This window comes from Hemiscyllium ocellatum, chromosome 34, assembly GCF_020745735.1.
Source record: "Hemiscyllium ocellatum isolate sHemOce1 chromosome 34, sHemOce1.pat.X.cur, whole genome shotgun sequence".
In the NCBI taxonomy this organism is placed as follows: domain Eukaryota; kingdom Metazoa; phylum Chordata; class Chondrichthyes; order Orectolobiformes; family Hemiscylliidae; genus Hemiscyllium; species Hemiscyllium ocellatum.
In genome coordinates this window covers 26,624,927-26,643,876 of record NC_083434.1, presented here as the reverse complement: position 1 = coordinate 26,643,876, position 18,950 = coordinate 26,624,927, and the positions used below count along the sequence as shown (strand labels likewise).

Genomic DNA, 18,950 nt, shown 5'->3' with positions numbered 1-18,950 from the left:
CCCCCCCCCCCCATGAGGTAGGCAGCCTCTCTGCATCTGATTCTGCTGTTGATAAAATGGCTGAAGGTGGGACCACAACAGGGAGAATCCCAACGGTCAGCAAAATCCAAATCAATTACTTTTCATCAGAACAGTTATAATGAAAGCTCACCAACTTGAAAGGCTAACTCTGATTTCTTCTTTGTAGATGTTGTCAGATTTGTTGAGTATTTCTAATATTTTCTGTCTTTATTTTATAGAAACCTCCTGTGCTGAGATGAAAAGCCCCTTAATTTATACATCTTAATTTCCAGTAATGGATTTCACAACACCTTAAATAATCAAACAGTCACTTGGGAGCACAGAGTCTAGATTAGAGTGGTGCTGGAAAAGCACAGCAGGTCAGGCAGCACTCCAATCTAGACTCCAGCACCACTCTAAGCTAGACTCTGAGCTCCATCATCTACAGTCCTCACTTTCAGCTACTTGAGTACTGATGAAAAACATATTATCAAAGCTTTTAGTCTTAAATTCATCAGGACAAATGTAAAAATACCATATTTCAAATGATCATAATAATTTATAAGTCCAGAGAAAAGGTGCTGCCTGGTTGCTAAGTCATTGATTGGCCAAGGTATTCTCACAGAGTAAGCAATGTGGGAACTAAACGCTCAAAGATTCAAGCTAAGTCAGAAAATAAACAAGGCTTGAACATATTCCTTTTGTTTGCAGAGAACTGATTTGTGCATGCAAATCTATATCACTTCTATTGAGCATAAATAAGCCATATTATGAGTTTAACGGATTATCTTAAATTGGTTGTTTCTGTATTTTTAGCACATTCAGGGTTGTTCAGCAGGTGTTGCCAAATTGCAAAATGACATCTAACAATAGACCCAATGTTTTAAGTTTTCCAAACACTGGTCGGTTGAGCATAAGTTGTAGTCCGGCTACTATGAACAATAGAAGGAACATGTCACAGTCAGCCAGTTGTTGGGATGTAGAGCCTCGGTACTTGACATTGAACTAACACAGAAATGTGTATGTGACATTGCTCAATTGTGTGGTAGGCAGATTGTTGCAGCAGTGTCATTGGTTTAGCAGCGTGGACTTGAAGCACCAGGGTGGAGGAGCCCAGATCTAGACACATGGCTGAGCTAGAATCAAGAGCTGTTCCAAAGACCACCCAACTTTATTAAGATAAGATTAACCCTATTTTTTTTGGCTTTATGTTCTGTCTTTTAGTTTATTCTTTGTGTTTTAAGATGGAGCTGGAGATTGGTGACATGAAACAACACTTTTCACTGTATTTGTAACATATACAAATGATGATAAGTAATTCAAATCAAATCAACTACAGGTTATCCATGTTATTACTATGCAGTGGCTATAGAGCCAATAGTTTCCATTAAAAAGATGCAGTCATCAGTCGAATAAAGCCCAAGTTCAGCTTAAATGAGTTGAAGTGCTTTATCTAGGCATTTCATGGCATTACTACAGGAGTACTGCATTGTCAGATGTATTACTGTCTGGATGAATGTTAAAACTCAGATCCTTCTGCCAATTTCATTAGATCAGAGGGACACAATTGACCAGATGGCTCTGTAAAGAAATAGCAAATTAAAACTTCATCCTGGTAAACAGTCTCAGCCATTAACATTTTTTCTACTTTATATGTTTCTTATATTCTACCATAGAAACACTTCAAAAGTAGTTCATTGGCTGTGAAGGACTTTGGAATCCTTTGCTGCCCTGAAAAGTGCTATAAAAATAGAAGGTTAATTGGGATTTTGATGTGCACTAATTGGCTGCTGTATTTACCTACACAACAGGGGGCCCATGTTACAAAAGTAATTGAAGATTTGGAAGAATTTTAGAATATGATAATAAATCCAAGCCATCTCTTCTAATCTGAATAATTTTCGAGGTTGGGTTGATCAATAAAGGGTGTATCCAAATTTGTGTAAGTATAAAAAATGTACCGAGCAAATGTATTTGTCAATATATAAGCTAAGAAAAGCTTTTGCTGCACTTAAAAATTATTGTACTCGTGCTTTGTCTATAAACCAATAGGGGGAGCCAATCTTACATATTTCAATCAATCATGTTTGACTGGACAAATTATGGAGAAAGTGAGGACTGCAAATGCTGGAGATCAGAGCTAAAAAATGTGTTGCTGGAAAAGCGCAGCAGTCAGGCAGCATCCAAGGAGCAGGAGAATCGACGTTTCGGGCATAAGCCCTTCTTCAGGAATTCTGGCAAGAACAAACCACTATAAATACCGGAAGAAACATCAAAGCAGCGCTTCACAGGAGGCTCCAATAGCACTGATGATGTTCCCTAGCCAGGGAACGAAACGTTTGCAGCAAAAACTTCCAGCTCGGCGAACAGAACCACAACAGTTTGTTTACTTCAATGCTGTGTTCAAATTAACTGACTCACGACCCTACAACAGTAGCTACACATCAAGAGTGCTTAACCATGTAGCATTTTGAGACGTCCAGAGTTAGTGAATGATACAATGGGAATGAGAGTTCTTTATTCAGTGTGTATGCTAGCAGTGGGTCAGAGGACCCTGAAATCCGATTGTTAGAAACACTGGGCAAAATCTTACTCATTTTAGGCTAAGTGTGAGTTAGGACGAGTTTTTTTTTGTCTCGTGAAGCCCAATGTTATTTCTCACAGTATCTTGCCAAACTCTCATCATTAACTATCTACCCCCACCACCATGGTGTCCAATTCTACACCCATCTTAAGACCCTTTGTTCCAGGGACATCTCATCACTCACTCTACATCCACTAAATGACCAGCAGCTTGCGCCATCTTTGAAAGGACACTGTACCCAGGCAGGCACCGGTAATCCACCATTGTGCCTCACTACAGTTTAATGACACAGCAGCCACAGGACCATGCTGTGTACAAACAGCACTTAGCCAGCACGGCTGCTGCTCACTCAGACATGAAACCCCATTTTCTCAGCCTCATCACCATTTTACCACCAGGCCACGCACTTGCCCTGTCCTTCACTACATCCCTCCCAAACACTGTTTCTAAAAGCTACCACCATTGTTTCTTCAATGTCCACTCATAGTGCATCAGGGGAACATCACATCTGGATAAGCCCAAACATTGGTTTTTTTATTGACAGGCAGCAAAAGAGGAAAGAATACTGAACTACACTCACCCTCACAATGCAAACCAAGTACTGGGATCATGCCCTTCGCAGTCTATGATGGCCCTCTGAACTCAGCTTCCATCTACTCGAACCAAGCATCAGTCAGGTCCTGTCTGCCCTGTAACACCCAGTTGCAGCTGAGCTCTGTCATCCACAAGGAGAACTTCCTCCAGATCAATGTCCTCCTCCTTCTCCTCTGATAACTGCCTCCAATCCCCGCAATTCCTCTGAATCCATCACATAATTACTTTGTTTGCTCCAGTTGTTCAGAGCAGATAGCACACTCTTGTCCAAACTATACTGGAGAGGGCCTCCCCAGACTGCTCCAAGCCAATGGAACTGCACTGTTATGCAGTCTTACCACCAGTACTACCTGGTCACAGCATGTGCACCAACTTGGAAAAAGTGTCAATCTGGCTGAGTGACCAGCACATTACATCAAAAAAAGAGTGCCTGCTGTAATGAGACCACTTTCCTATCCTAGACCCTACTTAAGCTATCCAGCTTCCATTGCCTTAATTCAAGTCCATCCATTGTCATGCTTACATGGTGCAACCCACAGCACCCTTGGAAGTTCCACTCGGCTTTTCCATCCTTTTATGTTGTTGGCATTAATGTCTGAGATCCCAGTGTTAGGTTTTCAAGCACAAAGGCATGGCGCAATTTGCCTTTGACCAACATTCAATGCATAATAGCCATTGCTCTGCATGCATTGTCTATGTAAGAGGAAACATTTGCAAACAAAATATAGCTGGAGTTGCAAAAGGATACTGCATATATTTGATCCTCCAATGCCCTAATATCCAGTGGTTGTGGATCCTGTGCTTTCACCCGTTAAACTGACATTGACTCCACCCATGATGGGAGAAGTCCCAGCCGTTTTCCATTTGGATTATGTGTGTACAGAATGGCAAGCAAAGGCAGGGAACATAGCTCCTGGAGCCAACTGTCAACATCAGGCTTTGTCGAATTGCCAACTACCCTCAAGAGAACCTCCATGTCCCTTTTTACCTTACATTAGCCAGACAGGCCACTACCACTCATCCCTCATATGGACACCCACCACATCAACCTTTACCTCCAACTGTTCTTACTGACCCTTGAGCTCCAACATTATATCATAATGTTGCCCAGCATCTATGATTTCCTCGGGAAGCTGTGATGGTCATCATGTAGCCCCAATACACCCAACACCCCTCCAGAAGCCATATCTTCAGATGCTGTTCAACATACCCACCTCCTCTATACATTTTGAGATTCCCCATCACTGTCCTTGTTCCCACTTCTGCAGCCTACCTCCTTGCCCTCTGCCTTGATCCCCTAAACCCCTTTTGCTCCCCCAACAGTTGCCCCTGCAAGGCCCACTGCACACTCCTTAGAGTCATAGAGTCATAGAGATGTACAGCATGTCCAACCTGTCCATGCCGACCAGATATCCCAACCCAATCTAGTCCCACCTGCCAGCACACGGCCCATATCCCTCCAAACCCTTCCTATTCATATACCCATCTAAATGCCTCTTAAATGTTACAATTGTACCAGCCTCCACCACATCTTCTGGCAGCTCATTCTATACATGCACCACCCTCTGCGTGAAAAAGTTGCCCGTTAGGTCTCTTTTATATCTTTCCCCTCTCACCTTAAACCTGTGCCCTCTAGTTCTGGACTCCCAGACCCCAGGAAAAAGACTTTGTCTATTTATCCTATCAATGCCCCTCATAATTTTGTAAACCTCTATAAGGTCACCCCTCAGCCTCCGATGCTCCAGGGAAAACAGCCCCAGCCTGTTCAGCCTCTCCCCATAGCTCAGATCCTCCAACCCTGGCAACATCCTTGCAAATCTTTTCTGAGCCCTTTCAAGTTTCACAACATCTTTTTGATAGGAAGGAGACCAGAATTGCACACAATATTCCAACAGTGGCCTAACCAATGTCCTGTACAGATGCAACATGACCTACCAACTCCTGTACTCAATACTCTAACCAATAAAGGAAAGCACACCAAGCACCTTCTTCACTATCCTATCTACCTGCGACTCCACTTTCAAGGAGCTATGAACCTGCACTCCAAGGTCTCTTTGTTCAGCAACATTCCTTACGACCTTACCATTAAGTGTATAAGTCCTGCTAAGATTTGCTTTCCCAAAATGCAGCACCTTGCATTTATCTGTATTAAACTCCATCTGCCACTTCTCAGCCCATTGGCCCATCTGGTCCAGATCCCGTTGTAATCTGAGGTAACCTTCTTCACTGTCCACTACACCTCCAATTTTGGTGTCATCTGCAAACTTACTAACTGTACCTCTTATGCTCACATCCAAATCATTTATGTAAATGATGAAAAGTAGTTGACCCAGCACTGATCCTTGTGGCACTCCACTGGTCACAGGCCTCCAGTCTGAAAAACAACCCTCCACCACCACCTTTGAGCTACCTTTGAGCCAGTTCTGTATCCAAATGGCTAATTCTCCCTTTATTCCATGAGATCTAACCTTGCTAATCAGTCTCCAATGGGGAACCTTGTCGAACACCTTAATGAAGACCATATAGATCACATCTACTGCTCTGCCCTCATCAATCCTCTTCGTTACTTCTTCAAAACACTCAATCAAGTTTATGAGACATGATTTCCCAAGCACAAAGCCATGTTTGACTATCCCTAATCAATCCTTGCCTTTCCAAATACATGTACACCCTGTCCCGCAGGATTCCCTCCAACAACATGCCCACCACCGAGGTCAGGCTCAGCGGTCTATAATTCCGTGGCTCGTCTTTACTGCCCTTCTTAAACAGTGGCATCACGTTTTCCAATCTCCAGTCTTCCAGCAGCACACCTGTGAGTATCGATGATACAAATATCTCAGCAAGAGACCCAGCAATTACTTCTCTAGCTTCCCACAGAGTTCTAGGGTACACCTGATCAGGTCCTGGGCATTTATCCACCTTTAACCATTTCAAGACATCCAGCACTTACTCCTCTGTAATCTGGACATTTTGCAAGATGTCATCATCTATTTCCCTACAGTCTAAATCTTCCATATCCTTTTCCACAGTAAATACTGATGCAAAATATTCATTTAACATTTCAAAGACCGCCTTGCTGATCTTTGAGGGCCCCTATTCTCTCCCTAGTTACCCTTTTGTCCTTAACATATTTTTAAAAACCCTTTGCATTCTCCTTAATTCTATTTGCCAATGCTATCTCATGTCCCCTTTTTGCCCTCCTGATTTCCCTCTTAAGTATACTCCTACTTCCTTTATACTCTTCGAAGGACTCACTTGATCTATCCTGTCTATACCTGACATATGCTTCCTTCTTTTTCTTTACCAAATCCTCAATTTCTTTAGTCATCCAGCATTCCCTATACCTACCAGCCTTCCCTTTCACCCTGACAGGAATATACTTTCTCTGGATACTTGTTATCTCATTTCTGAAGACTTCCCATTTTCTAGCCGTTCCTTTACCTGCGAACATCTGCCTGCAATCAGCTTTTGAAAGTTCTTGCCTAATACCATCAAAATTGGCCTTTCTCCAATTTAGAACTTCAACTTTTAGATCTGGTCTATTCACGATTTTAAAACAAATAGAATTATGGTCGCTGGCCCCAAAGTGCTCCTCCACTGACACCTCAGTCATCTGCCCTGCCTTATTTCCCAAGAGTAGGTCAAGTTTTGCACCTTCTCTAGTAGATTACATCCACACACTGAATCAGAAAATTGTCTTGTACGCACTTAAGAAATTCCTCTCCATCTAAACCCTTAACACTATGGCAGTCCCAGTCAATGTTTGGAAAGTTAAAATCCCCTACCATAACCACCCTATCATTCTTACAGACAGCTGAGATTATCCCACAAGTTTCTTTCTCAATTTCCGTTTGACTGTTAGGGGATATATAATACAATCCCAATAAGGTGATCATCCCTTTCTTATTTCTCAGTTCCACCCAAATAACTTCCCTGGATGTATTTCCAGGAATATCCTCCCTTAGCACAGCTGTAATGCTATCCCTTATCAAAAATGCCACTCCCCCTCCTCTCTTGCCTTCCTTTCTATCCTTCCTGTAGCATTTGTATCCTGGCACATCCAGTTGCCAGTCCTGCCCATCCCTGAGCCATGTTTCTGTAATTGCTGTGATATCCCAGTCCCATGTTTCTAACCATGCTCTGAGTTCATCTGCCTTCCCTGTTAGGCCCCTTGCATTGAAATAAATGCAGTTTAATTTATTAGTCCTACATTTTCCCTGCCTGCCCTGACTGTTTGACTCACGTCTGTTCTCAGCTGTACCAGTCTCAGATTGATTTCTTTCCTCACTATCTCCCTGGGTCCCACCCACTCCCCCACCCCCACCTTACTAATTTAAATCCTCCCAAGCATTTCTAGTAAATTTCCCTGCCAGTATATTAGTCCCCTTTCACTTTAGGTGCAATCCGTCCTTCATGTACAGGTCGCTTCTACCCCAAAAGAGATTCCAATGATTCAAAAATGTGAATCCTTCTCCCATACACCAGCTCCTCAGCCATGCATTCATCTGCTCTATCCTCCTATTCCTGCCCTCACTCGCTCATAGCACTGGGAGTAATCCAGTTATTACTACCCTTGAGGACCTCCTTTTGAAATTTCTGCCTAACCCTCTGTAATCTCCCTTCAGAATCTTAATCTTTTCCCTTCCTATATCGTTGGTTCCAATGTGGACAGTGACCTCTTGCTTGCCTCTCTCCCCCGTGAGAACATTCTGCACCCTCTCTGAGACATCCTTGATCCTGGCACCAGGGAAACAACACACCATTCTGCTTTTTCTCTGCTGGCCACAGAAACCTTTGTCTGTACCTTGGACTACAGAATCCCCTAACACAATTGATCTCTTGGAAGCCGAAGTACGTGTCATTGCATTAGAGCCAGTCTCAATACCAGAAACTTGGCTGTTCGTGCTACGTTCCCCTGAGAATCCATCACCCTTACATTTTCCAAAACAGCATACCTGTTTGAAATGGGTGTATCCAGAAAAGACTCCTGCCCTAGATGCCTACTTCTCTTATCCTTCTTGGAGTTAACCCATCTATGTGACTGTATCTGAGACTTTCCCCCCTTCCTATAACTGCCATCCATCACATACTGTTGCTGTTGCAAATTCTTCATTGCTTCTATCTGTCTCTCCAACCGATCCACTAGATCTGATAAGATTCGCATCCAACAGCATTTATGGCAGATATAATCCGCAGAAACCCTTAAATTCTCTTTAAACTCCCACATCTGACAAGAAGTACATATCACTGCAAAGGCCATTTTTGCTCCTTCACAATCTACAGACCCAGAAAATAACACCACCTTATTCCTCTACAAAACACTGCACCACCTTATTCCTCTACAAAATAAGAGACTTATCTCCAAAATCATATAATCAAGAAAGAACCCACTGTACTCACTAATACAGCCTTTCTCTTGGACAGACTTAAAACAACAATTAACTTATCTGATCCTGTGTTGTGAACTTCACCCAAACCAGTTCCTCCAAGATTAGTTGTGAAATTCACCGTTTGTTAATTTTCCCAGATGCACTCCCATGTTCAGCGACATGTGAATTCAAGAACAGCGAAGGCAGTAACTGTGCATGTTCTCTCTCTCTCTCCTGCACTGCCCTCACCACATTAAATGATTGACAGATGCGCACCCAGGTCTGTATTCACTCCAGACCTCTGTCTGATTTCAAACGCCCAGCTCAGATCCTGAAAGATAAGTATGATAAGCAAGCTTTCTGTGTATCTGTGCAAAAGAGCATGGCAATAAAGGCAGTGCACCAGCAGTTTGGTTCAATCAGAAACTCCAATACCAATGTGCTAACCGACAGGGCATAGCATGGCAAGGCAAAACAAGGGAACGGGAGATGCAACCTGGTCCAATCTGCAAGCTGATGCATGCCTGCGCTTGCAAAGTGTCCCTGCTGCAGCCTTTCACTGCCAGTTGCCAGTGGTACCCAACAATATAATTCTGTGCTTCCTTAGTAGCCTGCAAGTGGATCAAAGATGTGCCATGACAGTCATGGGAGAGTTGGCAAATGTCAGATGCCAATGTCCTTTGAGGGGTGCATTGTCCTCTGTATCAGTGCCCTGAGGTATTATTCATTGAGCAACCTGGAAGCTCAACATAGTCAGTGGCAAGCTGAATTCCCCAGATACCCACTCTGATTCGCCTGTCAAGATTTCTTGATATCTGGCTTGTCCGGTAAGGTAGAAAGCTGAATATTCAATGATGCAACTTGTGCATCAACAATTGGTGCATTTAACAACTTGTGGTATTAATAGATGTTTAACATCTCCTTAAGTGGCAACTTGCTGTTTGTGGTGATTTTAATGAGGTCCGACAGCCGGACCTTATGGAATATGAGTTTCCTGATTGAGCTGTTAATCTGGCCCAATTAGGGAGCCTTGGTTAAAAATGAAAAGGGTGGGAGTCAGAGATGCTGACACTCTGGTATCTGGCTCTGAATAAGGCAGTACTAAAATCAAACACTGTAAATAAAGGGAGACTTGGGGACAGGATACCTGCCTCTGTTGATTTATTTCACTGCTGCCTAGTGAAAAGCTCACCTCGCTGCTCAGCAAAATTATAAAGGATGCAGTGAGATGCTCTGAACATGTAGACAGACCTCTCCAATCTTGTCCAATACTACCTCAGTATGCCTTTTGTTGCTCAGACCGTACCAGCTTCCACCATAACCCATTCTTCCTCCGGCACAAGCAATTTGTTACACCAATACGTAATTTTAAAGAGGAATTTCATTCACTTAACAATGACATCTATTAAATTTGAGCTCATTAAACACTACACCACTGTCAAGTGTAGAAGAAGGATTTCTACACAAATATCCATTATGTTGTAAACTATATTCCACCCAATTCTTCTGAAAGTCTGGTTTAATAATTAAGTACAAATATTATGTGTCTCACCACGACTGAGAGGTTATTGAAATCACTTCAGTTTGTATATTTGAACTGGGAACATGGCAATGTGTAAATACAATATCATACTAAATCCCTCATTGGTTGGCCAGCTCATTTCCACAACTTACTGGAACCCATTCTGATACCATGGTAACCAAATTCCTGAGATAAATTACTACTTTTGCACCACCTCGTATGTCTGTGCTGATTTGTGTGCTCCCCATAGATTGCAAACAATGCTATTTTTAGTTTTCCAAGTCCTGAATGTTGTCAGTAAAGATGAATTAGCTGGTCTATAATATTCAGAATGTAGTGGTGTAAGTAAAACAAATGTTAAGTCAATTTTGTGCTGGCACTGCAAAGGCCTGTAAGATCAGCCTGAAGTGTTCAAGAATTAAAGGTCCAGACTCTCGGTAAACCCAAGGGGAAGAAACATAGGTGGTGTCAACTAAAATTGTATGTTTCTCCCCACCCAATGTTATTTGAACACCTTTAGCTGTTAGTCATAAAAATGTTGGCAGTAAACAAAAAGAGGCCATATGACAGACATTTAAGAGTCAAGTATTTTTTCTCTCAGAGTGTTGAGTGCCTTTGCAACTCCTTGCCGCAGGGACCTGTGTGAGACAAACAAACTGCAGATGCTGGAATCCAAGGTAGACAAGCAGGAGGCTGGAAAAACACAGCAAATCAGTCAGCATCAGGAGGCGGAGAGGTCAACATTTCAGGTGAGGAAGAGTTACACCTGAAACGTTGACTTCTCGAGCTCCTGAAGCTGCCTGGCTTGCTATGTTCTTCCAGCCTCCTGTGTGAGCAGAGTCATATATACTTAAGGCTGATTAAGAGAGATTTTTGATCAGTAGGGCAATCAAGGGTTACAGAGAAAAGGCAGGAAAGTGGATGTAAGGAATGTTGTATCAAGATAGGATAATGGAAAAGACATCTGGTATGCTTGTCTTTATTGATCAGTTTGTGAAGGTTTGTAGCTCAGGTTGAGGTTTAGGGTGTAGGTTTGCTCACTGAGCTGTAGGTTTGATATCCAGATATTTCATTACCTGGCTCGGTAACATCATCAGTGGCAACCTCCAAGTGAAGCGAAGCTGTTGTCTCCTGCTTTCTATTTATATCTTTCATCTTGATGGGGTTCCTGGGGTTTGAGGTGATGTCATTTCCTGTTCGTTTTCTGAGGGGCTGATAGGTGGCACCTAGATCTATGTATTTGTTTGTGGCATTGTAGTTGGAGTGCCAGGCCTCTAGGAATTCTCTGGCATGTCTTTGCTTAGCCTGTCCCAGGATAGATGTATTGTCCCAGTCGAAATGATAGTTTTTTCATCAGTGTGTAGGGCCATGAGGGAGAGAGGGTCGTGTCTTTTTGTGGCTAGCTGGTGTTCATATATCCTGGTGGCTAACTTTCTTCCTGTTTGTCCTACGTAGTGTTTGTGGCAGTCCTTGCATGGAATTTTGTAGATGACGTTGGTTTTGTCCATGGGTTGTACTGAGTCTTTTAAGTTTGTTTGTTTGAGAGTGTTCGTGGGTTTGTGTGCTACTAGGATTCTGAGGGGTCTTAGTAGTCTGGCTGTCATTTCTGAAACTTCTTTGATGTGTGGTAAGGTGGTTAAGGTTTCTGGCTGTGTTTGGTCTGCTTGTCATGGTTTGTTCTTGAGGAATCTGCGCACTGTATTATTTGAGTATCTGTTCTTCTTGAATACGTTGTATAGGTAGTTCTCCTCTATTTTCCGAAGTTCAACTGTGTTGCAGTGTGTGGTGGCTTGTTGGAATAGTGTTCTGATACAGCTTTGTTTGTGTGTGTTGGGATGGTTGCTGGTGTAGTTAAGTATTTGGTCAGTGTTTATCGGTTTTCTGTGTACACAGGTTTGTAGTTCTCCGTCATCCTTTCTTTCAACTGTGACATCCAGAAATGTGAGTTTGTTGTCGGTTTCTTCCTCTTTAGTTCACCAAGGAGGAAGAAACCGACAACAAACTCGCATTCCTGGACGTCACAGTCAAAAGAAAGGAAAACGGAGAACCGACAAACCTGCGTATACAGAAAACCGATAAACACTGACCAAATACTTAACTACACCAGCAACCATCCCAACACACACAAACAAAGCTGTATCAGAACATTATTCCCACAAGCCACCACACACTGCAGTACAGACGAACTTCGGAAAACAGAGGAGAACCACCTATACAACGTATTCAAGAAGAACAGATACTCAAATAATAGTGCGCAGATTCCTCAAGAACAAACCACAACATCAGACAAAACACAGCCAGAAACCTTAACCACCTTACCATACATCAAAGAAGTTTCAGAAATGACTGCCAGACTACTAAGACCCCTCAGAATCCTAATAGCACACAACCCACCAACACACTCAAACAAATACTAACAAACTTAAAAGACTCAGTACAACCCATGGACAAAACCAACGTCATCTACAAAATTCCATGCAAGAACTGCCACATACACTACATAGGACAAACAGGAAGAAAGTTAGCCACCAGGATATATGAACACCAGCTAGCCACAAAAAGACACGACCCTCTCTCCCTCGTAGCCCTACACACGGATGAAAAAAAACCCACCATTTCGACTGGGACAACACATCTATCCTGGGACAGGCTAAGCAAAGACATGCCAGAGAATTCCTAGAGGCCTGGCACTCCAACCACAACGCCATAAGCAAACGCACAGATCTAGTTGTCATCTATCAACCCCTCAGAAAATGAACAGGAAATGACATCACCACAAACCTCAGGAATCGCATCCAGGAGAAAGATATAAATAGAAAGCAGGAGACAACAGCTTCGCTTCACTTGGAGTTCGCCACTGACAATGTTACCTAGCCAGGTAATGAAACATCTGGATATCAAACCTACAGCTCAGCGAGCAAATCTACACCATTTATTGATCAGTGTCATGAGTATAGGAATTGGGAGGTCATGTTGTGACTGTACAGGACATTGGTTAGGTCACTTTTGTAATACTGCATTCAATTCTGGTCTCTCTGCTAAGGAAGAATGTTGTGAAACCTAAAAGCATTTAGAAAACATTTATAAGGATGTTTCCAGGGTTAGAGGGTCAGAGCAATAAGAAGGGGCTGAATAGACTGGGGCTATTTTCCCGAGAATCGGAGGCTGAGGAGCGACATTATAGAAGTTTATAAAATCATGACGGGCACGGATAGAGTAAATAGCCGAAGTCTTTTTCCTAGGGGAGGGGAATTCAAAACTAGAGAGCATAATTTTAAGGTGAGAGGGGTAATATATAAAAGGGATTTAAGGGTCAACGTTTTCAACTTTTTGCAGAGTGTATGGAAAGAGCTGCCTGAGGAAGTAATAGAAGTTGGTACAATTACAACATTTAAATGGCATCTGGATGGGTATATGAATAGGAAGGGTTTAAAGGATATGGGCCAAGTGCTGGCAAATCGGACTAGATTAATTTAGGATATCCGGTCGGTGTGGACGAGTTGGACCGAAGGGTTTGTTTCCATGCTGTACATCTCTATGACTCTATGACTCTATAACAATGATCTTAATGAATGGCAGAACACAATTTTGGGATGACTAGCCTACTTTGTTCGTATTTCTTGTTGCCTTATATCAGCTGATTTAGTATGTGGTGAGAATGGACAACTCAGGCACTCAGTGGCAAGAATGTATGGCAGGGCCACTTGGAGGCTGGAGATCACGTGCTGAAAGTTCCAGGTATATGCTCAGATGCAGCAACCCTTGTTGCTAATTAGTTAAGATCACAGAAAGATTATCAACTCTTTTCACTGTTTTTTGACAATAGGTTCTACAGGACTCCTGCAGTTTGAGGGGAGATGTGGTTCATGTAGCACACTTGGGAGCAATAGGTAACTTGTATTCCACATTCCCCACAGCTGTCAGCTTCAGACAGTTTTTCTTTTGTAAACTAACTGTTAGTGATTAATTTTTGGTCAGTTAATAACTCCACTATCATTCTAACTCCGGTGGCAACAGACAAATTAAGTGAGCTTAGGAATCACTGGACGAAAAAGGACTTTGTAATTATGATTTGTGCTAAAAGATTAATCTGACACAAAACTGCTCACAATTTAACAGAAGCTAGCATTGATCTCACTTAGAGATCGTGAGATAGTCAATAGGTGGGCATTCAATACTTAGTAGTTTTGATGCAAGTCTATGTAAAGTTCCAGGAATCTTTATCCAGCAACCAGCTGTTGATATATTTCCCTTGGAACTGTGCGCAAATTTGAAGTTTTCTATTCCATAACATCAACACAATTTATTGAGAAAAGCACATCTAGGCTGAAAATGTGTTGCTGGTTAAAGCACAGCAGGTTAGGCAGCATCTCAGGAATAGGGAATTTGACATTTCGAGCATAAGCCCTTCATCAGGAAAGCACATCTATAATTGATAGAAAAAGCGACTCCACTTGTGAAATGTACCATACCAGAAAATTTTAAGACATGAGAAAATCTGTTCATGGGGTAAGCGCATTGCTGACTAGGCCAAGATTTATTGCCCATCCTTCATTGCCCAGAGGGTAGGATGTGGAGGTGCCGTTGTTGGACTGGCCTGGACAAAATCAGAAGTCACACGACACCAGGTTATAGTCTGACGAAGGATCATTGCTCCGAAAACATTTGCTTTCAAATAAGGCTTTGCGACTATAACCTGGTGCATGTGACTTGTGACTTTAGTAAGAGTTGATCACATTGCTGTGGGTCTGGAGTCACACAAAGGCCAGACCAGGTAAGGATGGCAGATCCCTAAAGACATTAGCAAACCAGATGGGTCTTTCTTGACAATGGATACTTGGACATCAGTAGACTCTTTCATTCCAGATATTTATTGAAGTCAAATTCCACCATCTGCCATGGCAGGATTTGAACCCAGCTGTCCAGAACATAACCTGGGTCTCTGGATTAACAGTCCAGCTATAATACCATAAGGCCATTACCTCCTCACATTAACTCCCAGATATGGCTATGTAGTAGTTATGGTACTGCACTTATAATTCAGAGAATGAAAACTCAAATCAGCTTAAATTCAGTTATACAAACTTCTGGAAACTATCTTGCTTCTATCTGCAAAATCTACCATGAGGTTGTTGGAACATCTAAAAACAGGAACATTGGGTTACTGAGGCTACAAAGCATGTCATTCTTACTTGATCTGGCCTATATGTTACTGCAGTCCCACACCTATGTGACTGAAATTAATATGGCCTGGTATCAGACCACTCAGTTGTACCAAACTGTTACAAAAAATGCCTCAGGGATTGGAACAGTTTGAAGAGAAGGCCAACATCTTCAAAAGATGAACAGTAAATCCCATTCCTGCCAGCAGTGACCAAGAATGAATTTTTAAATAATGACTTTTGATCTAATCTCACACATCTGTGACAATATATCTATATCCAAACTGAAAAATGTGTTTGCACAAATCAAAACACTTCCCTTCATTACCAAACTAAACAGGATAGGCAATGAAGAAAGTTAAATGCCAGTGTGAACGTACCACAGTGACTCCATCATTAAGCAGAGATTCTCCAAAGACAACGATAAACAATGCTTCATTCACGTGAATCTCTTCAAACACAGTCAACACAGCGACTGTGTCAACTGCAGCAATCACACTTCCGAACAGGAGGAATTCCAGGAGGCCAGCATCAAGATTTCCTGCAAACCAAATGGAAACCACAAAGAATGTCAGCACTCAGCCACTCCTATGATAAGAAACAATATGAATTTATATAGCACCTTGATGCAGTAAAACTTTCCATAACACCTCACTGGAGCCACTGAGCCACATAAACCAACAGTCGGAGAAATGGCCAAATGGTTGGTCAAAACGTTACATTCTAAAGACTGACATAAACGGAGTATGGAGTGGGATGGTAAAGTCTATAGAGGGAATTCCAGAATCAACTGTGGACAGCAGAAGACCTGGCCAGCTTTAGTGAAGGAGATCAGGAATTGTGCAAAGGGACAGAATGGGAGACCTCCAGAGATTTTGGAAGGTTAAGCCATTTAGGGACACAGAGAGGCCATGGAGGAACTATGGAAATGACATTCATTATGCCATTAAGACAGTTGGTGCCTGAAAACAGGAAACTGCTGAAGTGATGTCAGAAATTGGAAAAGTCCATTATGTAGTTAGGAAGGTAGATAAAATAAAATTGGGTGGCACAGTGGCAAAGTGGTTAGCACTGCTGCCTCACAGTGCCACAGACCCAGGTTCAATTCCTGCCTCAGGCAACTGTCTGTGTGGAGTTTGCACATTCTCCCCGTGTGTGCGTGGGTTTCCTCCGGGTGCTCCAGTTTCCTCCCAAGTCCAAAGATGTGCAGATTAAGTGAACGCCGTAGTGTTAGGTGCATTAGTCAGGGATGAATGTAGGGGAATTGGTCTGGGTGGGTTGCTCTTCAGAGGGTCAGTGTGGACTTGTTGGGCCGAAGGGCCTGTTTCCACTGTAGGGAATCTAATCTAATCAGAATCAAGATACAAAAACACCAGCTTAGCAGAGTAGGAACAAGCTGATCAATAGGTCAATTTACATGTGGATTTTGAGATGGATGTGTTCAGGATTGGTCGTCTATTACATCAGAGGATGTAGAAGGAAGATATCCGAGATGGTGATATCAGTGACAGGCATGGGGGATGTTCTGTGGTGGGGTCATGTTGCAAGAGAGGGAGGATGAAGTTCTGGAGAGTTGGCATTGTGCCTTTGCATGGTAGAGTATAATATACCAGACAAACATGGGATTACACTTGCAGTGAGTTTGACACCAACATTAATGTCAGAATTGGATCTGAGAGAATTGCAAGTTCAGAGCAAGACAGGTCAGAACTCCATCACTTCGGAAAGGAAGTTAGAGGTCTTTTGTTAAAACAGCAGATGAGATAAAGGTAAAAAATAAAACTGTGAACAAAACAACTCTGAGATAGAGTTGGTGTTGCTTGAGAGGGTGGGGCCAAGAGTCTACGTATGGATGTGTATTCTGAAATGAAAGTCACTGAGCTGAAATGTCAACTTTCTGAGTGTCTCCACACATGACACCTGACCTGCTGAATATTCCAGTTTATTTTTGGTTTTGGTTGAAATTTCCAACAACTGGTGTTGGGTCTTAACTATTGTCAGCCCTGGCTCAGTTATGTCAGTCTTGTCAAGTAATGCTGGTTTCAGGCTTCGTTTTAGAGAATTGTTAACAGAACCATGGAGGATTTGTCTGTACAGTCCTGGTGAAACACTATGCTGCCAGACCATGTGTGCCTTGTCTCATGTGAGGCATTAAATCCAAGGCCCTGTCTGTCCTCTCAGGTGCACATAAGCAATCCCATGGAAATGATTGGCAGAAACACAGGAGAGTTATTCCCAATTTCCCAGCCTATATAATATTCTATAATCAACATTATGAAAGAAAATCATCTGATCATTGTCAGATTGCTAAATTGGCTGCAGCATTTCCTATACTACAATACATTCCATACATATTCCATTATTATAAAGCAACTTGAGATATCCTGTTCTCATCAGAGGTGCTATGTATATTGGGTCTCTCAGCTGAGAAGTTAAACCAATGCCCTCTTGAATGGAAATAAGAAAACCTAGTGATAATTCTGCCTTTCATGTTTACACTGATCTTGACACATCTTTCATTTCTTAACTTGTCCCACTACCAACTCCTTTTGCTGTGCACCATAATTCCTTTCATGATTTAATCTATTCTATCTTCTACCATATCACACATATTCCCCGTGACCTTGCTCTCATCCCTCCCCAATCCTTTGTATCTGCTTAAAATCGCTTGCACCATTTTTTTCAGTTCACCTAAAAGATCAATGACCTGAAACATTAGGCTGAGTTCTCCAAAGTCAGGCCCAAATGGAAGGTCTAATTCTGCACTAGAAAGAAGTGCAAAGAAGTGTCACAATCTTCCAGGAGGTGGTCTCCTATATTCCAAACTTCTATATTGCCACTTTATATATGATCTAGGCACCCAAACAGAAGGCCTACAGCTCTGGAACCATGGCAGCCTCACTGGGGGAGGTCAATGCTGCTCAGGTAGGTTAGGGGCCAGGAGAGTGCCTCATCTTGGAGGTATCCTTGCTCTCCTGCTCAGAATACAGGAAATAAAGACAGCAGGGCCATCAGAATGTTGAGGAAATGCCTCTCCAGAGTCTGATGCAACTACAGTAGTTTCACCTGATAGAACCCTGCTGATGTACAGAACTTTCGGCAAGACACAAACAAGATTAAAAACTAAAACTCCGTTTTATGCTTCAGTTAGCCACAATTGCTATCTATATTTAACCCTGGCCTCAATTCAGTTGGAGACGAAAAACTACAGTTTGGATCTCTGCCCTTACCCATAATACCAGTCTGGAAGACACCGTAGAGGGAGAGACCAGTTGTTACAGTATTCCAAACTGTTCCAATGATGGCGTACATTAGAATTGATCCAATGTTCCTGAAGAATTGTTGGTTGGGCATGAAATATCCAGCATCCAGTATGATTGGTGGCAGGAGGTAGAAGAAGAAGACATTTGGTGTTAAAGTGAAGGAGGCAGTGTGATCGGCGGCCCAGACAATTCCTCCCAGGATGAGGCCCAGTACTATCAGCAGAATGCTTTCTGGTACCACCGAGGTGACTTTCCCAGACAGATGGAAAACTAAAGGAGAGAATACGTCAATAATTTGGATTACACAAGCATTTACAAGGTGGATTGAATTAAGATTTAGTGTTGTGTGATGAAATTAAATGGAATCATTGCATTTATCCAACACTACAAGGATGGAGTTTTCATTTCTACATTCATCGCTCTCTCTGATTCTCTAATTTATTTTGACGCACAATA

The 18,950-nt window shown here is 42.4% G+C and overlaps 1 protein-coding gene across 1 annotated transcript in view; it reads right to left on the bottom strand.

The window, feature by feature from the left end:
- Positions 1–18,600, bottom strand: part of LOC132832336 (sodium/hydrogen exchanger 3-like) — a 60,982-nt gene extending 42,382 nt beyond the window's left edge. Inside the window, exons 1-2 of the mRNA XM_060850259.1 lie at positions 18,462–18,600; positions 15,612–15,772 (exon numbers count right to left, since the gene is read on the bottom strand). Coding sequence (XP_060706242.1) covers positions 15,612–15,772; positions 18,462–18,585 — 285 coding nt within the window. The 5' untranslated portion in view covers positions 18,586–18,600. The remainder of the gene's footprint in view (positions 1–15,611; positions 15,773–18,461) is intronic.
- Between the last annotated feature and the right edge of the window lie 350 nt (positions 18,601–18,950).